Source organism: Gymnoscopelus braueri (genome assembly GCF_963280865.1).
Source record: "Gymnoscopelus braueri genome assembly, chromosome: 15".
In the NCBI taxonomy this organism is placed as follows: domain Eukaryota; kingdom Metazoa; phylum Chordata; class Actinopteri; order Myctophiformes; family Myctophidae; genus Gymnoscopelus; species Gymnoscopelus braueri.
Window position 1 is genome coordinate 30,322,465 of NC_137620.1, and position 25,800 is coordinate 30,348,264.

At 40.3% G+C, this 25,800-nt stretch overlaps 1 protein-coding gene and 1 long non-coding RNA gene across 2 annotated transcripts in view; both read right to left on the reverse strand.

The window, feature by feature from the left end:
* LOC308101480 (uncharacterized protein) overlaps positions 1-25,800 on the reverse strand; it is a 90,202-nt gene that overhangs the window by 52,479 nt on the left and 11,923 nt on the right. The window contains exon 9 of the mRNA XM_080450896.1: positions 23,151-24,602. Within this exon, the coding sequence (XP_080307022.1) occupies positions 23,151-24,602 (1,452 nt within the window). The remainder of the gene's footprint in view (positions 1-23,150; positions 24,603-25,800) is intronic.
* Positions 5,125-6,914, reverse strand: LOC308101173. The gene is made up of 3 exons (XR_013934497.1): positions 6,558-6,914; positions 5,485-5,544; positions 5,125-5,244 (listed from the first exon to the last, which is right to left on the reverse strand). It is a non-coding gene; the product is annotated as an uncharacterized lncRNA (long non-coding RNA).

Below are 25,800 nucleotides of genomic sequence, written 5' to 3' on the forward strand. Positions count from 1 at the left end.
AAGATCTCTGGTGCCGGGCTTATACCCATTGGCATCCTCAGCCATCGGTACCGTCCAAATGGGGTCGAAAACGTTGTCAGGTGACTGGACTCAGCTTCCAGCTTGACATGCCAGAAACCGCTCTTGACATCACACACGGTGAAGACTCTAGCTTTGGACAGATCAGGGAGTATGTCCTCGATGGTCTGTAGTGGAAAGTGACTGCGCTTCAGCTCCTTGTTTAAGGGCCTTGGATCGATATATACTCTCAGCTTCCCATTCGGTTTCTGTACGACTACCATCCCGCTGATCCAGTCTGTACTGCACTCGACTGGTGCGATGATTCCTCTGCGCTGCAGGTCCTGCAGTTCCGCTTATAGGGGTTTCATCATAGCAACTGGAACACGTCTCTTTGGCAGCTGTACAGGTTTCACTGTGTTGTCAATCTCTATTTTATATTCACCCTCCAGACAGCCGTCCCCAGTGAACACGTCTGCATATTCTGCTTTAATCTGTCCCAGTGTCCACTGTCCTCTAGTGGGCTTGTCTGAGGTCACAATGCTATCTATTGCCATTATGTTCTCATAATGCACCTTTATCAGTTTCATAGCCTCACTGGCTCTTTTCCCAAGCAGTGGCACACTGCAGTCATTATCCACTACTTCAAACTGCAACTGGTACAGTTTCTGGTTCCTTGGGTTTTGCAATTTTACTTTACATTTTCCCAGTGGCTTCAGTTTGCTCTTTTTGTACATCATAAGTACTGTCTTGGTCTCTTCGAGTTTAGTGTCAGGGTTTAGCAGGTAGAGTGGAATTATGTTGCAACTAGCACCACAGTCTATTTGGAATTTCACTACATCTTTGCCCAGTAACATGGCTGCAAATAGCTGTGTATCATTCAGCTTTCTTAGTGTCTACTGTATTCACATTCTCAGTCTCTGTTGCAGTAACACAGAGGACGTCTTCATATTCCTCATCACTGTCACACTCAGTTGCTGCTACATTATGCACACGTTTCTTAAATTTGTCTGTGCTTGCTCTACACACAGCTGCAAAGTGGTTGTCTTTGCCACACATTTTGCACTTCTTACCGAATGCTGGGTACTTCCGTTTGTCACGTTCATGCGTTTTCCCACAAAACTTGCACTCCACTGTGTTCTTTGTGTAGTTTTGGCGCGTTGCTCCGCCTCCGCTCACAGCGTGCACCTCCTCTTCCATCCTCGGTCCCGAGATGGTTCTGCTGTTTTCCCGCGACAGCTCTGCTGCTCTGCACAGTTGAATGCACGTATCCAGCTCCAGTTTCTTTTCACGAAGCAGTCTCTCTCTCATGCTTGCGTCGTTAAGTCCACATACAATCCGATCGCGGATGAGCGAGTCTCTCAATGTCCCAAAGTTGCACGTCCTTGCCAACAGCTTCAGTTCTGTGACATAATTGTCAATCGTTTCACTGCCGCCTTGGTTCTTTGTGAAAAAACGATAACATTCCACAGTCTCATTAATGCTAGGGTTGTAGTGTTCATCAAGCCGGTGTGGAAGCCGCCGCGATTGATGTGGAAGCCGCCGTGACTGGTGTGGAAGCCGCCGTGACTGGTGTGGAAACCGCCGTGACTGGTGGGTAGAAACAGTTTATAATTGTTGCAGTTTTATTGACTTAGTGTTGAACTGAGTAGTTAGTGGTAAAGTTGTTTTGATTAATAGTTGAGTTTGTTTTACTTGGGGATGTCGTGACTGGTGTGGGAGCCGTTGTGGAAGCCGCCGTGACTGGTGTGGAAGCCGGTGTGGAAGCCGCCGTGACTGGTGTGGAAGCCGCCGTGACTGGTGTGGAAGCCGCCGTGACTGGTGTGGAAACCGCCGTGACTGGTGTGGAAGCCGCTGTGAATGGTGAGGAAGCCGCCGTGACTGGTGTGGAAGTCGGTGTGGAAGCCGCCGTGACTGGTGAGGAAGTCGGTGAGGCCGCCGTGACAGGTGAGGAAGTCGGTGAGGAAGCCGCCGTGACTGGTGAGGAAATCGGTGAGGAAGCCGCCGTGACTGGTGAGGAAATCGGTGAGGAAGCCGCCGTGATTGGTGAGGAAATCGGTGAGGAAGCCGCCGTGATTGGTGTGGAAGCCGCCGTGACTGGTGTGGAAGCCGCCGTGACTGGTATGGAAGTCGGTGTGGAAGCCGCCATGACTGGTGAGGAAGTCGGTGAGGAAGCCGCCGTGACTGGTGAGGAAGTCGGTGAGGAACTCACCGTGACTTGAATATAAAGTTAAGACTTGTTAAAGTATTTTCAGCCAATTGATTTCTATTATCTACAAGTACAATGTCTTGTGAAATGTGATATATAACAATAAGCCATTATAAACTACTACATGGGTATGATGTAGTCAGGGCCGGCTGGTGTCAATGGGCTAGTGGGGCTAAGCCCCCCTATCTTATTGAATAAAGATGAGAAATTATTATTCAAATGTTTTAGAAGAGATTATTTTATATGCTGATGCAACCTGGAGTAGCAACAGCATCAAATAGTTACAAGAAAAACACAAAATATGTCAAAATGGTCTGATTTCTTTTAGCCCAAATCAGCTTCCATTGGCTTGCATTGAGTTGAGTGACTGACAGCTGACATGACACGCCTGCTTGATTTACTCACCATTGGGGCTAATATATTTTAGCCCCTAAGCTCTGCCCTCACTGGCTTTTGACCAATGACAGAAAGGTGTACCTTTCTGTGCTTTGTTCTGGGAAAGTGAAGGAGGATTAACAGGCAGGCGCCAGTATTCAAATGTATTGTAGATTATTTACTTTCTAATCCGTCTTCAGAAAGGTATTGTGGATTTGCTTCATTCATCTGACAAAGTTAAGAACATGATTGCTGCTTTAATCACATTGGAAGTGGCTCAAGCTGTTTGGGGAAAGTTAACATCGCTAGCTGTGTGTGTGTGTGTGTGTGTGTGTGTGTGTGTGTGTGTGTGTGTGTGTGTGTGTGTGTGTGTGTGTGTGTGTGTGTGTGTGTGTGTGTGTGTGTGTGTGTGTGTGTGTCACAGTCAGGGGTCATCACCATGGCAGCTTGTGATGGGCATTTTCATTAATATTTCATTTTGCCACGGACATGCAAAATAATCATCTTATCAAAAACACAGTGGTCTAGCCCTAAATGTATACTAATGGACTCCTAATGTTTCATAGGGTCTATTCCAATGTGCTGCACATTTTAAAACAATAGTATGTCTGCATTAACTACTGAGCCACCAACAAATGAAATCCTAATTATTTTGGATAATAATAATTGAGTCTCATCAGTACAGACAGTGTCAAAATGTGCCACTTTAGCTGCAAAGGTAAGTGGGTGCCTAATATTATACATCATATGGCTAATATAGAGATTGCTGGCTTTTCAAAAGACAGTGTTACTTGAGGACAGAAGGAGATCAAGTTCTACCAGCTAAACCATGTTTTTACCATGTGGTTTGGCAAAGTATGGTAGCTAGTGGATTCCATTAAGGTGATCAGGTATTCTCTGTTGATGAGAAAGTCCAAGGCATGCACACGTAACAACGGAAAAAGACACACCCTACAAGCTACACTTGATTTGTTTTTTTTAGACATAATAATGAAATGTTAAATGCTTCTCACGGAAACGTCAAGGATAAAATGCCAATGGAACACTGGAACAAGGAAACTTGAGAGACAAACAAGATATGTACATGATGAGTGATTAATGAAGGGCATGCCAGGATTTTAATTGATTGCAGTGTCACAATAGTTTAATGTGAAGGCACCTAACTTTGATCAGACGTGAGCTAACTTTTAGGTTGGAGGAGATCCTAGGCTGTGGATGGAGGGTTTCCATGGATTATGATTGTGGAGTGTTATTATAGTTGTCAATTATTGAAATCCCAAACATGGAATATACTTGGACCATGCCCCATTTAATGCCTGTCTCAGGATTGCCACCTGCCAGTGTACAGTGGATAACTTCCCAGTCTCCAGGTTTTCGAAAGTATAGCTACCACTTTAACCCTGACATCCTAATTTTGGGCATGTCATTATAGGCTAAAAAGATAAGAAAATTACTGATCTACAAGCTCACAACATGCTGTAATGTGTTGTGGTTGATTGATTTGGATAATAATAATCCAGCTTGTAGATCGGCTTTTCCCTTCCAAATAATATTTGTATTTATTTGATAAGTGGCTTGTTTTAAAATGTGTAGCGCTGTTGAATATAGTAGACAATATGGCACATCAGGAGTCCATTATCATATATTTAGGGCTAGGCCTATGTGATTCTGGTAATATTACCTTTTTTTTAAAGCACATTTTGCTATTTTCACAGAATTGAGGCAGTTATTAGAAATCATTTCGTTTAGCTTAGTCTTGTTGTCTTCACCTGATGCAATTGTGTGTACAGGTACCATGTGCAATAGGCCTACTAAAAATCTCCTGCAACTCATGAAATGAGCATGTTACTTTACGAGTCACCAAAGTTATTCAAGGCATTTTTATATGTTTCTACATTATAATGAAGAAAATATATAGGCTATATCTAGATTTTTTTTTTCAAAATAAAAAATGCCTTGTCTTGCCACGGTCATGTTTGTCCGTGTACGGACATGTTGATGACCCCTGGTCACAGTGTGTGTGAGAGAGAGAGACTAGAGTCTCTCACCCTCGAAAATTGGCAAAAGTGGTCGTTTTCAAGATGTTTTAGCCATTATCTCTGGAACGGAAGGTCCAATCTGCTCAGTTCAAAGCTTGTTAGATACGTGAGCACATAACGACACCTTTATGGGGTTTTCGGGTTTTTGGGCCTAAATATATGGTAATTGTTTGGGCCGGCCCAGTAGGGCCCAGTTAGGGTGTATGCGTGCGTGCGTGCGTGCGTGCGTGCGTGCGTGCGTGCGTGCGTGCGAGACAGACAGACAGACGCTGTGTGTGTGTGTAACTTTAAAAGCAGTGATAAGGAACATGGGAAGAGGTCTACTGTAGGAGGAGATGAGTTTAAGCAGACTTAAATAATCTAACCTTTTAATTAATTGTCTGGTTCTGGTCTTATTTTGTTTATAAAGTGCATGCTATTCTTGTGTGACCCTCAACACAGGATTTGATCATTCCAGGCTCAAATTATTAGTATTGCTACCACCACCAATAATCATGATACAAGAGCAGCTATCTGCACATACAAACAACGTTCCTGTAGTACCTGCTGGTGAATTCGTATTGATTGTTGTTGAAGATGTTGCTGTGGTGGTGTGGCTGTCTGCTTGAGCCGGCACCAAAACCACTGTAAAAATAAAACATTCATATCAATCCTTGTCCTTGTCCATATCAAAGGTTGCATTAGCTGCATTTGATGCTGCAGATGTGGTTTTATTTGTTGTGTTTGATAATGATCCTACAGTTGTTGATGATTGTGTGGTAGCTAAATCAGTGCACACCACTTTGCATGGAATACAAAATAAAATAAATTGTAAATAAGAGCATTTGTTAATAGGGGAAATTATTATCTCATAAATCAACTTACCCATAAGAATGAACAAGTTTGTTAGTATTGGTCCAAACCCCATCCTGTGTCCTTTTGAATCTACAAAATAAAAAAACAGGGATATCATACAAAACAACACTAATTGCCTTCACAACATGTAGAGAGAAGATCTATTACAAAATGATAACATTATGGGAATATCTGTTACATATCTGATTTCAATGTAAAGATTACTGTATTTTCCATAATGATTAGCACCAGATTCAGATTTTACAAAAGTTTTAAAAACTTTTCTTGAAATTCTTTCTCATACAAACTCCCAACTTTTTACTGTTTCAAGAAGAGGATCAAGAATAGAGACGGAAAGAAACAAGGAAAACAAAGTCAGATAACAAAAAGGCAAGTGTCAAATATCAATAATATAGTATGAGCAATGTCAAATATAAATATAAGGTGCATGGTTAATTGTAATAAAATGAGGCAGAAATGCTTCTTGTGCAGGTATAGAGACATATTTGCAGCAGATAAAAAATAGCAACAGATATAGAATCACAATCTCTTGTGCAGGTGAGACATCACTTAGCAGATATCAGAAATAGGACCCTATTTTGAGGATGCAACTTAACACCTGGTGCTTGGTCTTAACTTGTGTCAGGTGGGTGTGTCCCAGCACTATTTTGCTATTTTGAATATGCAAAAAAATCTGAGTGCAAATTTGTTTTCATTGTGAAATAAATTGTTTTCGTACTGATATATTTCAAACTGGAATATTAAAAGCCAAATTATACTTAATTGTACGAAAAAAAACTGTTGAAAATCTGTTATTTTCAGTGAGTGACATTGTAATATGTCAAAGTAAATATTAGGGTTAATTTGGCCACTACTTTGCTATCAAATAGGTTCTGAATGTAGGGTATAATTTACTTTGGTAAAATCTACTTGTCCACAATTATTATTATAACAAGAATGACTACATCTTTCCCAAAACCCTGTGGGTACCCAACAATAAGTAAATATGTGTGTATAGGTTACATACAGTACCTATACCATTTCACTTTTAGGAGAAAAAGCATCTGATACTAAAACATGTGTACTATAAAAGGTGTACTTACTCAAAATGAGAAAACGTCAAGAAAGTCAGTTCATGAATTGTGCCCTTTTATAATTTGTATTTATATTCCGTTATGCTATTCAAAATCCCAGTCAAGTGAATTGGTTGATTGCGGTGCACCTCTTTAGTGACAGCACTTTCAGTAAGAACTTATATATGGGTGAAGTAGCATCAGGTAGTGGTGACAATTTTCAGAAATGTTATGACATCACATTAGTAAAGGGCAAACAAAGGATCCTTGTCATCGGTTTCAAAGGTGTGTCAGTAATGCAAACGGTTTTTCCCTCTTGTTAAAGCTGTTTCCTTGTTCAAAATGTTTGAAACTCCACACTCACTCCAGAGGGCCACATTGCATATACTGTCAGAGGGCAGACACGTCTTATCTCCGTATTTCAACTTCTTTCGCAAATGAATGCCGTGCTTCGCCATTCTATGTCACAAGTAAAAAAAAGTAGCAAAAATAGCCGATCTACTGCGACGCGTTTTGAGCTTGTAGGTCTGCTATTTTTGGTATTTTTACATACTGTATGCTTGACAAACAAAAAACAGCATGACCTGTCAAGAGTGTGGAAATTAGCACTTTTCATCGACATAACAGTGTTTTGGGTAGCTGGCTCACTGAAGATTGATTGATACTGCTGTTTATCCTAAAAATGAATGAAACCCTTCCACACCAAGCACTATAACTATCATATAGTTATCATTTACCACTGTCGTCATTATAGTTGTGGTGTGGTTAGAATGATTTTTACAACTATATATCCATAGTTATGGTAATGTAAATGGTGTGCCTGTGGCCCCCGGGGGCCCGTGGCGTGGCCCCTGGTCAAACTATCCATGGCAGGCCCCTGAACAGTGTTTGTGCCAAGTTTGGTGCGGATTGGATCAACGGTGTGCTGTGGCCCCTGGTATGACTATTCTCATGTGTTTGTGCCAAGTCTGGTGCGGATCGGAGCAACGGTGCGCCTCGCAAGTCCGGATGTTATGTTTGTGACCGCGGTCGGCAGTCCACGGCCAGTCCGCCCACCCACCCTCTAGGCAATTCTAATATAGGACAGGATGAAGGGGGGACAGCAATTGAAAATATCTGAGCCACAGTAGTAGTGGGAGATGTTAACCACTTAAGCCCTCTTTTATATTTTGTTGTATGATGGTGTTGCACTGCGCAAATAGCCAATCTACAAGCTTGCAGTTCAGCTATTTGCCATGAGGGATTTGGTTTGACCAGCCATCACACCTGAAATCTTTGTAGAATTGTTCTCGACTGAATCCAAGGTTCCAGAAGATGTAAAATGGTGTGCTATACAATGTTGTCTTTTGTCCAGTCTTAGAGCTGCAATGGTTGTGGTTGTCTTTGTTGTCTGCAATAAAGATAGTAACTTTAATGAGGATGATGATGAAGGTAGTGATGTCATGGCTGATGCTCCCATGTTGACTCACAAATGGAAGAGTATTTCAGTAAAGTGGCGGATGGATGCACTGGGGACTGTTGGAGCCGCTGTGGGAGCCACTGTAGGAGCCACTGTAGGAGCCACTGTTGGAGCCGCTGTGGGAGCCACTGTGGGAGCCACTGTTTGAGCCACTGTTGGAGCCACTGCTGTTGCTTAAATAGAAAGAAAAGTATTTAGAAGACGTCACAATTATTCTAATTAATTAGTGAATAATATTAAGTTAAATAGATTGATGATGAAGTTATTTCATTGAATGGTCATATGTTGCATTTACTTCTCAGATACATGTTGCTGATATTGTTGACATTTGACTGACTTAAAACCAGCAAGTAAAGTATTTGGAGGAAGTCATTATAAATGTAATTACATTGGTAATTTGTATTAGTGGTAAAGTTACATTGATTGATGATGGAGTTCAGGTAGGTAATTTTAGGCTTTATTGGTGATGAAGAATCAATTACTGGTGTCACTTTTTACCCAATCTGGGAACCCATCGCCAAATAAAAAGGAAAAACAGCGCCCTCTGCAGTTTTTTAGCTCTGAATCTATTCTTGAGAGATTACTTTTTACCTGGTTATGTGGTTGAATTGAATTATGTTGTTGCATTTGCCAGTCAGTGCAGTAGTTGCACTGACTGGTACTGTAGTTACATTGACCGGTGTTGTTGCATTTAATGGTGATGATGTTTTGTTAACTGGTGCTGTAGTTGCATTGGCTGGTGTTATAGTTGCATTACCTGGTGGTGTAGTTGCTTTAACTGGTACTGCAGTTGCATTTACTGGTGTTAATGTTATTTACTGGTGCTAGTTGCATTGATCAGTGCTGGAGTTGAATTTGTTTACTCTGAAGTAATTGCATTGACTGGTGTAGTAGTTGCAGTGTATGGTAGTGATGTTGAATTGACTGGTGCTGTGGTTGCAATGACTGGTGCTGTAGTTGCATTTACTTGTGATCCTGTTGAAATTAAAGGTGATGTAGTTGCATTGACTGATACTGCAGTTACATTGACTGGTGCTATTATTCCATTGACCGATGTTGATGACAATGTTCACTGGTGTAGATGCATTGGCTGGTTAATATATCATTAATAAGAAGGTTGCATTAGTTGCGTTTGATGCTCCCGATGTGGTTGCATTAGTTGTGTTTTTGATGCTGCAGATGTGGTTGCATTTTTTGTGTTTGATGATGATCCTACAGTTGTTGATGATTGTGTGGTAGCTAAGTTAGTGCTCACCACTTTGCATGGAATACAAAATAAAATGTGTAAATAGTAAATAAGAACATTTGTTAATAGGGGAAATTGTTATCTCATAAATAACCCATAAGAATGAACAAGATTGTTAGTATTGGTCCAAACTCCATCCTCCATTCAGAAGATCTATTACAAAATGATAACATTATGGGAATATTTGTTACATTTCTGATTTCAATGTAAAGATTACTGTATTTTCCATAATGATTAGCTGTATTAAATATTAGGCTTAATTTGGGCACTGCTTTGCTAACAAATAGGCTCTGAATGTGTAGGGTAACTGTCCATTTCCATTTACTGCATTCATGCATTTAATGTGTGTGTGTGTGTGTGTGTGTGTGTGTGTGTGTGTGTGTGTGTGTGTGTGTGTGTGTGTGTGTGTGTGTGTGTGTGTGTGTGTGTGTGTGTGTGTGTGTGTGTGTGTGTGTGTGTGTGTGTGTGTGTGTGTGTGTGTGTGCGTATATATATATGCTCATATAAGCGTTATGAATCTTCATATAAAGTGGTTGTGAATATACTTTGATAATACATTTGAATATTAAATAATATTAATAAACACAATATTGGAAAATGAACTAATAGATAATAGATAGATAACAATGGAAAATGGAGTGATAAGGATTCCACAATAAATATACTTAATCCTAATCCAATCAGCAGGATTTCACAATGGATTACAAAAAGAATACATTAATAATAATATGCATTGTTTAATACAATACAATAATTTAGGATCAGCTACACATGTACAGAGAATACAGTAAATATGTGTGTGTGTATAGGTTACATACCTATACCCTTTCACTTTTAGGAGAAAAAGCATCCGATACTAAAACGTGTGTACTATAAAAGATGTACTTACTCAAAATGAGAAAACGTCAAAGTCAGAGCTCATGAATTGTGCCCTTTTATCATTTGTATTTATATTCCGTTATGCTATATCAAAATCCCAGTCAAGTGAATTGGTTGATTGCGGTGCACCTCTTTAGTGACAGCACTTTCAGAAATAACTTACATATGGGTGAAGTAGCATCATGTGGTGACTGGTGACAATCATTTTCAGAAATCACATTGATAAAGGCCAAAAAAATGATAGCTATCACCTGTGTCAGTTCCTTGTAGCAGTCAGCAGGAAGTCTGAGAATCTTCTTTGTCCTCAGTTTCAAAGGTGTGTCAGTAATGCAAACGGTTTCCCCCCTTCTTAAAGCTGTTTCCTTGTTCAAAATGTTTACCACATTGCAAAAAAGCATCTCAGACACAAGTTTGATCATTTCGTCATCCTTCATTTTGCAGAGTTCAGATGCAGAATTGGTTTGTAAAACAATAAGTCTTGTTCTTGAATTATTGGCTTCCTAAACATGTCATATGTCTTCAGTATAGTATCCAAATTTGACCCTCCGCAGGTTCAAGGTTACTACTAGACAGCACTGACATCTAAATCACTCATGAAGTGGCTTGGCAACATCATACCTGGCTTATTCCATTGAATGGCATTCTTAAGGCCACACAAATCCACACATAAGCTACTTTATCCGCTAATGTTGGTTAAATTAACTGTGGCACCTGCTGATCATCTTATCCAAATAACTGCTACAGTATACTGTCATTCTAGTGAGTATACAATGCCATGCACAATAAGTATAACTGCTTCATGGGGGGGTAGCCCTGACACATAATGCAGGTCTTTTTACCACCATAAAGAACCTGTGACATCTTGCTACGACATAGCTTTAATTACTAGTCAAAACTTAATGTGGCCACACCCCCCAACCTCCAACCCCAACCCTAATGCCTGAACCTAGTTTAAGGTGACATTTGTCCAGCACATATGCACGCACACGCAATTCAATTGCTTTCCAGAGAGAGAGAGAAAGGGGGGAACAGAGGGAGGGAGAGAGAGAGAAAGAGAGAGAGAGAGAGAGATAGAGAGAGAGAGAGAAGGTGTTTTTATTTTCTTCCGTGGGTTGACCCGCCTTGCCCGCCCAGCTATAATTGCGCCGTAATCTATAACCCGTCCGCCCTGCGGTTCAACCCGCGGGACACGTGGGCTACGGGTCGGCCTGCGCATCACTAGTGTTCAGCAATGAGGACGCAGCAGTTTCAGTTTGCATCAGTGTTGCTGATGCTTCTGCAGCTACTGACATTATCAGTGTTGCATTGCTAAATTGGAACGTGGTTGCACTCTATTTTAATGACGTTGTTCACGCACGTCGCTTAACACCTACACTACAGGTCACACAATGGAGAATTGATATGCATCTAGGCTCATTCCTATGTTAATTCACCTGGTGTGAGTCGGGAGCCTTTGTAAACTTTGTTGAGGTGTGAATTTAAAGTTGTTTTAAATCTATGCATGTGCCTGCGTGTGCTCCTGTTCAAATAGGTTCTTGCACGGCGTGCAAGGCCGTCCGTCCCATGAGCAATGCAACCCTGGACATTATGTTTTGGAACAGTTTTGCATTGATTTCAGAGGATACTGAACCAATGCCATTAGTGGTTTGAAGCCAATAGCACTGAAGCCAATGCCATTAGTGGTTTCTCTGCAGTTTCTGCTGTCGAGGAGGTTGTTGGTTTGGGTGTATAGTTTGTAATAGCATATTTGTCTCCTTTTTTAACAGTGGTTGCGATTGTAATATTATCCGTTTGTCCTATATGAACTGGTCTGTCTTGTTTCTGGTAATGTGTCATGCGTGGTAGTGCACAGATGCAACTTTTTATATGCTTGTCCTTGTGCGCTCTGTATTGCTGTAAGGTCCTGCGTATGCTTGTCAAGTGTCTTCATACTGTAGGTGAAGAAGAAAGGCTATGATTGGTTATTGATATATTCATATTAGTTAAATTTGATGAAGGAGAGGCCAAATCTAATTGTGACATAGCTTGGTTAGTATGGGTTTTACTTGAGGTTCAGGTTATCAGTGCATTTGTTCCACTGTTAGCACACCGAATATGGCTATAGCAGATCTACAAGCTGACACCAGTGCATAAATAAAAGAGGTTTTACAGTCAAAGGGGTCAGAGGGCGACAGAACAATATTCAGAAGCCTACGAACACTTGATGACAATTGACGACCTGCGACAAAGCCTGTTTGATCCTGAGAAATAACATTGGGGAGACATGTATCAAGCCGGCTTGCCAGCATCTTTGCCAGGAGTTTAACATCATTATTAAGTAGACTAATGGGTCTATAACTACTACATCGTTTGGGGTCTTTTTTTAAGATAAGAGAGATCAGAGCCTGATTTAGGGTTGGTGGTAAAGCACCCTGATCTAAAGAATGGTTAAAAACGTCTAAAAGTACAGGAGCAAGTTGAGCAGCAAACTTCTTGTAAAAACAGGCAGAGAAACCATCAGGACCAGGAGCTCTGTTACTCTGCATCGTAGAAATGCAGGACTTCACTTCTTCTAAGGACAGTGGATTCTCTAATCGTTCGGCTGTGGCTTCGTTTACAGTTGGTATGTCCAAATTATTTAAAAAGGATTCCATGGCCACATGAGCACTTTAAGCCTGTTGAAAATAGCCTACAAGCTCACAAAGCATCGCATCTTGTAGATCTGCTATTTAAACAAAAATCATGGTGGAAAATAAGATGTATGTATGGGGAGTCCCCCTGGCACAAAATATTTTCAGATGGGGGGGTCTGCGGACAAATAGCTACAAATTAATCTGGGGGTCCTTGCCATGAAAATGTTTGAGAACCACTGGTTTAAACAACATTTGTTAACAAGCCTAAATAAGCAACTACACTTTAGAAACAAGCCCAAAAAAACGCAACCCGCAACTATCAATATTTACAAGCAACCTTACAGAAAAAGAAGCCCAAAGTAGCTTATAATAAGCAGACATGACAACACTGACTGTAAACACACGCTACTAATCTATGCGTTTTCCTTTTAGGCTGTTAGTAGGCTGCCTGCATCATTATGGGACGCGAGCAGCGTTCCCATTGGACAGGGCAGAGTGTAGAAGAGAGAGTAACGTCACGCTTTGATCTCGCCGCAAAGCGGACTGCTATGGGCTTTAGTTCCAAACATTGGAACTATCTCATTGAGATAGACAGAGCACTTCCGCATTCCATTCTTACAATGGGAGTCAACACTAGTGTCATAACTATCTTATACGACTCTGGGACGCGTGATTTTGAATCCCACCAATGTTATAGGATATAGACCCGCCTTACCTGTCTGATTGGCTCCCTGGCAGGCATAGTTTTACTGAGGTTAGGGTTTGGGGGATATTTCACTTTCAAAATTACTATTTCATTTATTTTATTACATTTTGTTATAGACCCCTTAACAGACGACGTCACACTGGTTGCAAGCGTCATACTGCGCAAGCTTCAAACCCATTCTGTCAGGTCTCGTTAGGGCGCGCAGCACTCGCCAACACACAAGAGGGGGTTGAGGTGTGCTGAAACCAGCGCACCCCGAAACAACAGGTTGAGAATTTATTGCATGAAACAATCACATATGCATCCAGTCTCAATGTTGGTAAACAAATAATTGGTCCATTGTAATCCATTGTACGGCACCCTCGCGTATTAGGAGGGCAGGGTGAGTCACCCGAACCAAGGACGGGTGTTTTTGATTAATCTAACATGTTAAAAATTTAGTTTGAAGTTATAATGGGTTTGTATAGGAAGGGGACGTGTCTGATAAAATGAATATCAAATATCTAAATACTGAATCAAGCCACTTAAAAACGGTCTGGGGCTCACAAAAGCCTGAGTAGACGATAAAACGTTTTTTTTAAAGTGAAATATCCCTTTAACTTTAGGTTTAGGCAGAGCCTTCTATTAGAGAGTTGCGCCAATGAGGGGTCAGAAACAGTGTCGGTCACGTGGTTCATGTAGCTGGAAATAGTGACAAGGAGCCGTCGACTTCAATGCATTCCATGAACTTCCGGTTTAGGGATTTGTCACTATTCGCCAATGTATGTGTGTATGTAGAAGACCTGGCCCGAAGAAGTGAACGGAGTTGGCGTAACTCTCTAATAGATGGCACTGGGTTTAGGCATAGTCTTACTGAGTTAGTTGTCTCAGTCTAGTTAAGTGACAATTTGAATTTCATATTTCTCTTTCTACACATGTTAATACCTGTTGCGGCTGATAACAATCCCAATGAAAGATCAGCCGGCAGGCTAAGCCTGGAAGATTTAAAACTGTATGACGCGCATTAAAAGATTCAGGTCCAAACAAAATTGTTCAAGTTTAAAATGTTTACTTTAGTGTCACCAATTATTACAATTTCCAATAAATACATTATGTAACAAATATGTGCAAAAAATAAGTTAAACATTGAGCAAATAAGAAAAGCAGTCAACAAAATATAACTCTCCCAGCTCACCCTACCTCCATGGTCAAACCAGCCATTGAGTGAGCAGGTGAGAGCAATTATTTATAGCCACTGAGGCCACCCACAGCGACACTCCCAGTCCCACCACCAATGTAAAAATGCGGTGCCTTTGTCAATCACATCTATCAGTGCCCATTTGGCTCCTACAATACCGTAAACATTTCTTATGCAAACTGCTGATCTTCATGTGTGCTAACAAACCACATTTCTATGGTACACAACTCAACATAGTTTTTTTTTGCCACAGATACACAAATGTATTCCATGCATCATAAAGATGCATCTCTAAGAAAAACTGTACTCAATTATCTCACTGAAGACACTCAAGTCTGATAAATACAGTGCATTATAAATATGTAAACTTAAATGTACTAAATCATTCAGACCATTGCTTTGCTTTATTATTGTCCATCATTATCCTGGCCTGCACTGTCTGCAACATAGTACTGCATTATGTTTTTTTCTATAGATATACAGGGGAATAATAACAAGGGAAGTAGAAAACTGCGAGAGGAGTAAAATCCAAATAAGGTGCTCTTTATAAGGGTGATACAGTTTACCAAGGCACTCTTGTGGAAAAAAATAAAAAGCCTTTGTTTTGCACAAGAGAAGATAACTGTAATCAAAGAAACCCATTTTTAGAAATAGTGCAGTTGTGATCCATCTATCTCATGTATCTACTAAAACAGACCTTTGCCTCAAATCCCAATCTATAATTGCAGTATGGTAATTGAAATAAATTAAATTAAATTACCCTGTCACCCAGCTGTCGACTTAATGTAAATTTGGTATGTATTTAGTGACTGTAAAACATATATTTATATCAATAAGCTTTGTATATACATTGGAGTAAAATTGCAAGTGTAATCTTTATAACTATGGTTTAAGGAAGACAACAAAAATATGTTATTTGAATTGCTTGTTAAACTTCAAGCAAGTTCAGTATGTGAATATGCCAAAAGATAAATAGTGGATTGTGAATTGTGGGGAATGTCTCTGGTAAGAAAGGCAAAGTCAGCAGTGTGGATTCAATTAACAGAATTATCATTCTCATCAATAGGCTACATTTGACCATTACATTAAAATTAAAATAAAATAAAATAAATCTGGTAATGATTTCAAAGTCCTGTAAAACATGAGAGCATTATCATCTGTCATCTCCAGAGTCCCTTCGCATGGTCCTTTATCATCTTGAATGTACTTCAGGAGTGACACTATTGCTGGCTTGAAAACAGCCATGCCAACACCACCAGAGACAATGCAGTGAAGATGCTCGTGTTGTGGCGTGCCCCACTCGAACAACACACTGTGAATCAAGAAAAAAGAAAGCATGCATCAAAACAAAAAATATGTTATAATATTTGTCTGTCTTGAATTGATCGGGTACTTGCTTACGTATTCCATTAACAGTGATGGAGGTGGTGTCGATGTGGAAGGCTGTGACTTGACCTGCTGCTTTGACCAAAACATTTACAATCTGAGCATCACTAGGAGGGGATGAGGAACTGAATGATAGGTCGATATCATTGATGATTGATCCATTGCTGGAAACAAAATCACAAAAGTATTTTACACAAATACACTTGACTTGATTTGACTAAACAACAATATTTTTTTAATAATCATGGTTGGTGGGCCTTTTTTTCCTTAAAGCTGCAATCCGTAAATTGTATGTCCTACCCGGGATTTGAGCACCGGTCTATAATACTTGTCAATCAGTAGGTGTCTTCCCAACACCAGGGTCTACATTTCTCAATGGAAGTGTTGGGAGACCACCTGCTCCAACCACTGCAGATATACTAGTTATGGAGATAGTGTTATGAGCTTGAGGCAGTACTATTTGTCAACCAGTGGGTTTCCTACCCGACACAGGTTCTAAATTTCTCACTGGAGAAATGGGCTAGTTATATTGTACTGATAATCTACCATACGGAGTGATTAAACTAATGTTTGATTCATTAAAATAAGTTCAGGATTGCATCTTTCAGTGAAGTTTAGTCGGCATATTACCTGAATGCAAACACTGTCAATGATCTGAATGTGCTGAATTCTAATCTGTAGAAGGGTTCAAGCTGTTGAAATAAAAACAAGGAATCTGTCCGTGAATCACTTTACATTCTTGATATAAAAAATTAAGATTATCCTTTAATGAAGATATCAGACCTTTTCACCTTAAACCTGTTACACATTGCTTTCTTTAATATATTATTTTCATTACCACCATTTTCTTTCTCAGTTGTTACGTACATTTTCCTTTAAGATTTTGGATCGATCCCGAAAAGTAGAAGATGATGGATTCAGCAGGTCAGCTGTAAACGTGTCTGTTTCTCCTGCCGATCTGAATCTCAGACGCTTAGTGATGAGTGCTTCAGCAACTGCAAAAACAAGTTTTTAACCACATTAACCCCGGGCATCCCTATTTTGTGCAACATTTTCAAAACATTACACAGTTTTCAATCTGTTAAAATAGCGTTAAAAAGTTGTAGGTATTAGCGAAAAATATCCACTCTTCAAGCTCACTATAGTAAATAAATTCTCCTTCTACAGCATTGACTCCCTGTGGAATGCCTTGACCCCATCCCTTAAAAATCACTTCTCCCTTCGAAAGTTGCCCAACCCCTATTTTGGAGTTATTTTTTATACCATGTTGATGCATTGAATATATAGGACCTCAATGGAAACAAGTCCACTGGAATTTTTTGAGTTATCCTTTTAGTGTTTGACTGTACTCATGCTGTTTGAATTTCTGTCAAATAAAATATTCAATCAATCAAAAAACAATCGTTGTGAGCTTGTAGATTGGTTGTAGATCAGCTGTTTTCACAATTTATCATATGACGACGTTACAGACAGGGCTTAAGTTGTCAAGATTGTCTGATTAACTGAGAGTAAAGAAGAGGGAGGTTTGAAAATGTCAAGTATCTTAAGGTTATTTTCTTTTTTAAATACGTTTGCACTGGAATTGTTATTAGCTCCACTATGTTAGGCAACCTAGCTCTCAGAAGAACACATGATGTTGCATTCGCAGCCCACCCATCTGACCACATAACAGAAGCTGTGTTAAGTGGGCAGATGGGTGGGACAGTGTGCATTTTCAAGCCATTTAAAAAAATTATTGACATACAAGGTTTCCACACAACAGCAACAATATGACATTTCAGCTATTGAATTACATTTTAATGATATATATATATTTTAAAAAAAACATACCTGCGACCGTAGCAGGTGCAGCAGTGGGGGCAACGGTTGCACTAATGGTGTTAGGGATGACTGAAAGGGAGGTGCTGCTAATTGCATTTTTCATCGCTGTTGTTACTAAGCTTGTAGAAGGAACTGAGGCTTTTGGGAACACCAATCTCATTTGAGTAACAACTGATCCTGACCTGTAATGTGTGAGAAAGACAATGTGACTTTTAAATTGCAAATCATTGCCAAACTCATAATGTAAAGTAAGCAATTGAGCGAAATTCAGTCTTACGTGAAATTGTCGACTATAGAGCGTTTGAAAGATGCAATGCCACTGCTGCTGTTGCTGTAAATCGTGTTTACCTGAAAGAGAAGAATGCAAATTGGTTTAGCTCAATTGCTGATGGAAATATTGTGTCCCAACTAGAAAATGCTTACCTGCGCTGCAAAGAAAGTTTAATCCCCACCCCTTTCTCTTTTTTTCCTTATTCCTTTTTCATGTTGAACTGATTTTCTTTTTTATTTAAAACCAAACATGAGCTTTCAAACTCAAACAGAACAAATATCCCTCCACTGAAAAATGGCATTAATTCCGTGATTTACTTTATTCATATCTGACTTCAAGTAGATTACATTCCTGCCTGCATTGCATATTGATAACAAGTTAGAATTTAGAATGTTCTTGCTTAAGTACAACAAAGCACATCATTTGTCTTACCTCTGAGACCACTGTGGCAGCCAAAGCCTTAAATGCTGTAGTAGAAGGGTTGGAGAGATCAGAGCTGAAGGTTTGGTTGAGACTAAACTTAAGAGTTACAGTGTTCTCATCAGCAGTAGGAGGATCTGTCGAGGCAGTGGCCGTAACAGGTGCAGCAGTGGTGGCAGCGGCCGTAGCAGGTGCAGCAGTGGAGGCAGCGGCCGTAGCAGGTGCAGCAGTGGTGGTGGCAGCGGCCGTAGCAGGTGCAGCAGTGGTGGCAGCGGCTGTTGTTGATACTGCCGTTGTTGTTGTTGTTGGTTCTCCTGTGAAATTACATTTTTAAGATATGTAATTTAATTGAAAGTAAGGAAGAGTAAGTTTGAACAATGTCAAGCATCTAGTTATTATATTGTCATTATTTTGTGGCAAGGAAAAGAGATCAAACTAAACCAATTTTGAAATGTATAGCTGATAAAAATTGATTTTAGACTTTGTTCATTGTATGTCTGAAGACATATTATAGAATTGTCTCGTCATTGTTATATGAAAATATATTTTAGCTTATCAAATTTGTACACTGTCACATAACCTAATCTCTCAAGAACAGATTCTGCCCTCCGCTTGAATCTGTCGGGGGGTTCGTCATATCGCGTACGCACTGGCCTACAAGTGGGCGTGCCTTCAGATCAGGAAGCAGGCCGCGCTTTACCCAATCAAATGTAGTGGGCGGGATTTACGTGTCTGCCGATCCTTCCCCACTAGAAACAAACCGAAACTCATTTAACAATAGCGTCCTCGGAGCAGACAAAACCGCAGAAAGATATTCACATTTTAACTTGCTCTTTCATCATAGAAACAAGTGGGCTTATAACCAAAACGATCCATGTTCTCTGGGAGAAGTGGTGTTAGTGTTCTGTGTAGAAATATTGTTAGTGGGAATGAAAACATAGTCGCACCACCGGAAGTGAAAGGCTGAAGGCAGACCAAAACCCTGGTTTCGTTGTGCACGGGTGCTCCATTTTGCTCCCCCCAGAGCTAAGTGAAAGAGTAAAAAACAGCAGAGGGCGCTGTTTTTCCTTTTTTATTTGGCGATGGGTTCCCAGATTGCATATAACCAAATTGTCCTTCACAAACATTTATGGGCTAACATAATCAACAAACTAGAGATGGTCAATGTGACTCAGAGATAAAATATGCCAGAAGATATACTGTTCGATGCCTCTATATCTGCTGTCTCATGAGCTGGCGGCCTACTCAGCTGGAGATGTCCTTGGTCACCTCCTGCTTCCAACTGAACTCCTTTGTTCCTTAAGTACCCAAATGTGTGATGATGTAATGTTATCTGCAGCTGACGCAGGCCTCTGGCCAGAAAGACTGCATGAGCCGCACACTTCCGTCAGTTTGACCAATGATGTGTAGAATTTTACCAATGACGTATGTAATGTGGGACAGTGGGAAGCTTCCAGAGATAACATGTCTGTATAATTGTCCCTGTTGCTCCTGTGGAGCGCAGAGAAAGCTCTCAGACAATTCTATTGGAATAAACCTTCTTTAACCTGAATCTCGGTCAGCGTGTGCTCCATACCATATTTGGCTGTGCGGTTCTTATATATTATTTAAAATGTGATCTTTACTTATGATATATTTTAAATCTATCAATAGCCTGTGTAAAAAAGCTGTGGCACACCTAGATTAATTGCAGTTGGGGATTATGTTTTTTTTGTACTGATTCTAAGACTGTCATAGATGTCTTTAATGGTCAGATGGGTGGGACAGCGTGCATTTTCAAGCCATTTAAAAAAAAGGAACTGTATTGACTTACAAGGTTTCCACCCGACGGCAACAATATGACATTTCAGCTATTGAATTACAATATATATACACACACGCGCACGCACACACACACACACACACACACACACACACATACACACACACACACACACACACACACACACACACACACATACACACACACACACACACACACACACACACACACACACACACACACACACACACACACACATAAACATACCTGTGACCGTAGCAGGTGCAGCAGTGGTGGCCGTAGCAGGTGCAGCAGTGGTGGCCGTAGCAGGTGCAGCAGTGGTGGCCGTAGCAGGTGCAGCAGTGGTGGCTGTTGGGTCTCCTGTGAAAATATGTTTTTAAGATATGTAATTTGATTGAAAGTAAGGAAGAGTGAGTTTTAGCAATGTCAAGCATCTTGAGGTTATTTTCTATATCAAATATGCTACTGTATGTGGTGAGGTGATGTTTACTGGTATTGAAGTTGTATTACCTCACAACAACAATAACAACAACAACAACAATAATACATTGATTGGTTGTGATTCTTGCGTGAAGTAGTGTTAACTTGTGGTAAAGTAGCATTTCAAATGTATTTTATTGCTAAAAAACAAAAACAAAAAATCATTGTAATGATACACTGAAGCTATTTAATATGAGTAATTATATTGTCATTATTTTGTGACAAGGAAAATATATCATACTAAACCAATTTTGAAAAGTATAGCTGATAAATATGGATTTTAGACTTTGTCATTGTATGTCTGAGTTATTATAGAATTGTCTCGTCATTGTTAGATGAAAATGTATTTTAGCGTATGAAAGCGTCACATATAACCCAAATTGTCATTTATGGGGTAACATAAATAATAACAACAAACTAGAGATGTGACTCAGAGATAAAATATGCCAGAAGATACTGTTCGACGCCTCGGTATCTGCTGTCTCTTGAGCTGGCGGCCTACTCAGCTGGAGATTTCCTTGGTCATCTCCTGCTTCCAACTGAACTCCTGTGTTCCTTAAGTACCCAAATGTGTGATGATGTAATGTTATCTGCAGCTGACGCAGGCCTCCGGCCTGAAAGACTGCATGAGCCGCACACTTCCGTCAGTTTGACCAATGATGTGTCGAATTTTACCAATGACGTATGCAATGTGGGACAGTGAAGCTTCCAGAGATAACAATGTCTGTATAATTGTCCCTGGTGCTCCTGTGGAGCGCACAGAAAGCTCTCAGAAAATTCTATTGGAATAAACCACCTTTAACCTGAATCTCGGTCAGCGTGTGCTCCATACCATATTTGGCTGTGCGGTTCTTATTAGTATTATTTAAAATGTGATCTTTACTTATGATATATTTAAAATCTATCAATAGCCTGTGTAAAAAAGCTTTCGCACACCTAGATTAATTGCAGTTGGGGATTATTATTATTTTTTTGGTACTGATTCTAAGACATTCATTTAAATCATGGCTTCCACATTTGGAGGCAGAGGCTCGTTTTGCACAAAATGCAACAAATCATGAAAGCAGTGTCTATTGCTATGAAACTTGCTATGAAACTTTATAACAGGTCGCTTCATGTTTTAGCCTACTGTATATCTCTTGAACTGTGTGTATTTAACCCATGTGTATTGTTCTCAGTATTCTTAATTGTTTTGTGATTAAATAGATGTCTTTATAAAACCTGTTACAGTATGTAATGAACTTCCATTTGCCATTACATAAGGGAGGATGTTAACCTCTGTGTACTTACGAGAGACAGTAACAGAGTTTCCATCAATAGTGAGGTTAGTGGTAATGTTGGGATTGTTCACCCCTTCTTTCAGGGTTTGTGCAACTTCAGTGGCTGCTGGGGCTGTCTGCTTGAAGATGAGATCCACATCTGCTACAGTCTGGCTCATTCTTGTTACAGCTTGACTGTGTAAGAACATATAGGCGAGGGACGAGTGACAAAAATTTGATGTTATTGAGTGATATTAATGATATTAACTAATATTACTATAGTTCACACAAAATTATCCAATATTAACAAAGAAACATGTTATGATTTGGACAGGAAGTCAACCAATTTCTGCAGTAGGCTATACAATCATGTGTCTGGTAAATATGTTTTTGTTGTATTGATTGTTATTTTTTATTTTTTTATTTGAGTGAAAATGTGTATTTCACCTGAAACGTATAACTCGAGTGGTTATGAAGAAGTCTCCAAATTTTAGATTGTAGATTAAATTATACTGAAAAGAAAGTACAAAATCATACAAATTACTTTAAATGGAAGACCAGTCTGATATACAATAATTAGTTACAAATATTTTATAGACTTACTGTTATTACAACAAGACCTTCCAATTCTTTGAATTCTGCTGAAGAAGGGTCATTGTATTGTTCTATAAAAACTTTTTCTATTGTTGCCTGGACACCCACAACATTACTTGGTGCTACAGTTGTTGGTGTTGTTGGTGGTGTTGTTGTTGTTGCTACAGTTGTTGTTGGACTTCCAGTTGTTGTTGGTCCTCCAGTTGTTGTTGGACCTGCAGTTGTTGTTGGACCTGCAGTTGTTGTTGGACCTGCAGTTGTTGTTGGGCCTCCAGTAGTTGTTGTACCAGTTGTTGTTGTTGGACCTCCAGTTGTTGTTGGACCTGCAGTTGTTGTTGGACCTGCAGTTGTTGTTGGACCTCCAGTTGTTGTTGGAGAAGTTGTTGTTGGACCTGCAGTTGTTGTTCGACCAGTTGTTGTTGGACCTGCAGTTGTTGTTGGAGAAGTTGTTGTTGGACCTGCAGTTGTTGTTGGACCTGCAGTTGTTGTTGGACCTGCAGTTGTTGTTGGACCTGCAGTTGTTGTTGGACCAGTTGTTGTTGGACCTGTAGTTGTTGTTGGACCTGCAGTTGTTGTTGGACCAGTTGTTGTTGGACCTCCAGTTGTTGTTGGACCTGCAGTTGTTGTTGGACCTGCAGTTGTTGTTGGACCAGTTGTTGTTGGACCTGCAGTTGTTGTTGGACCTGCAGTTGTTGTTGGACCAGTTGTTGTTTGACCTCCAGTTGTTGTTGGACCTCCAGTTGTTGTTGGACCTGCAGTTGTTGTTGGACCAGTTGTTGTTGGACCTACAATTGTTGTTGGACCTGCAGTTGTTGTTGGACCTGCAGTTGTTGTTGGACCTGCAGTTGTTGTTGGACCAGTTGTTGTTGGACCTCCAGTTGTTGTTGGGCCTGCAGTTGTTGTTGGACCAGCAGTTGTTGTTGGACCTGTAGTTGTTGTAGGACCTGTAGTTGTTATTGGACCAGTTGTTGTTGGACCTGCAGTTGTTGTTGGACCAGTTGTTGTTGGACCTCCAGTTGTTGTTGGACCTGCAGTTGTTGTTGGACCTGCAGTTGTTGTTGGACCAGTTGTTGTTGGACCTCCAGTTGTTGTTGGACCTCCAGTTGTTGTTGGACCTCCAGTTGTTGTTGGACCTGCAGTTGTTGTTGGACCTGCAGTTGTTGTTGGACCAGTTGTTGTTGGACCTCCAGTTGTTGTTGGACCTGCAGTTGTTGTTGGACCAGTTGTTGTTGGACCTCCAGTTGTTGTTGGACCTGCAGTTGTTGTTGGACCAGTTGTTGTTGGACCTGTAGTTGTTGTTGGACCAGTTGTTGTTGGACCTGCAGTTGTTGTTGGACCTGCAGTTGTTGTTGGACCTGCAGTTGTTGTTGGACCTGCAGTTGTTGTTGGACCAGTTGTTGTTGGACCTGCAGTTGTTGTTGGACCTGTAGTTGTTGTTGGACCAGTTGTTGTTGGACCTGCAGTTGTAGTTGGACCTGCAGTTGTTGTTGGACCTGCAGTTGTTGTTGGACCAGTTGTTGTTGGACCTCCAGTTGTAGTTGGACCTGCAGTTGTTGTTGGACCTGCAGTTGTTGTTGGACCTGCAGTTGTTGTTGGACCAGTTGTTGTTGGACCTGCAGTTGTTGTTGGACCTGTAGTTGTTGTTGGGCCAGTTGTTGTTGGACCTGCAGTTGTTGTTGGACCAGTTGTTGTTGGACCTGCAGTTGTTGTTGGACCAGTTGTTGTTGGACCTACAGTTGTTGTTGGACCTGCAGTTGTTGTTGGAACAGTTGTTGTTGGACCTCCAGTTGTTGTTGGACCTGCAGTTGTTGTTGGACCTGCAGTTGTTGTTGGACCAGTTGTTGTTGGACCAGTTGTTGTTGGACCAGTTGTTGTTGGACCTCCAGTTGTTGTTGGACCTGCAGTTGTTGTTGGACCTGCAGTTGTTGTTGGACCTCCAGTTGTTGTTGGACCAGTTGTTGTTGGACCAGTTGTTGTTGAATCTGCATTTGACACAACAACAACATCAACAATAATAATAATAATAATAATAAATTGATTTGCTGTGAAGTAACTTGTGGTAAAGTAGCATTATCTGATCACACATCTCCAAATACGTTTACAGCAACAAAAACAAAAAGAAATTGTAAAGATATACTGAAGGAATGTAATATTAGTCATTATATTGTTATTATTTTGTGGTATACAAAAGAGACTAAACTAAGCATGTGTAAAAAGCTTTCACACATACAATGTTTTGTTAACTGGTGCTGTAGTTACATTGGCTGGTTGCATAATTTGTATAGGTCCAAGTTAATTTTCATGTTGGTGCTGTTTGTGTTAAAGCGTTTGCAGGATATCAGACATTTCAAAACCAATCACTTATTAAAAGAGGAAGTTAATAGCTTCAATTTGATACCATGTTTCAGTTCTTAGCTAAAGTCATGTGGTAGCTAGCATAACAACTTTGTCAGGTGGTCAGGTGGGGATGGTTGTCTCACTGTTGTGGGGGTTGATTGTCACATGTCCGCATTACTGAATTCCCATTCCTTTTGAGACTAATATCACTGCGTAGATATTAGTCTCGGATCTCTGTGTGGAACCTGCTTTTCCAAGGGGCGGATTTCAAAAGAAAATGCCTCTGATTGGGCCCTCACTACTTCGGAGGGAGTGAAATCCAATCACAACTCAGTGGTGCTAGACCAAATCTGCTGAGGGCAATTCTTTTTTTTCAAAGTTAGATTTGTCTGGTTTCCAGGCTCGACAGACAGACAGATAATCAAGTGTCTTGCTTGATGTACGGTAAGATGTGTTTTACATGCAACACAGGTGGTTATGTAGTCAGAACAACAGTCTTTGTATTGAACACAGATTTCATCACAGTAGCAGTAGCCTGCTACTGTGGAACAGTCTACAAAACAACATTGGTTAATGTCAGGCAAATTATTTTCGCCAGGATGTTACTTTACGGTGACATGAGAGTTTTTAATTCCCAGTTCCCAGTAAAAAGACAGCCACTAACCATAGCAGTGGAAGTGTAATTCTTTATGTGTAATCTCTCAAGATTGCATTCAATTATAATTAAACTTTTTTTATCTCACCGGGGTTATACCATATCATATATACCCTGACTTAACACCCATTAACACCCAGACTCCTATTATTTGTTTTATAATAATACAACTTGCTGCTCAGATATTC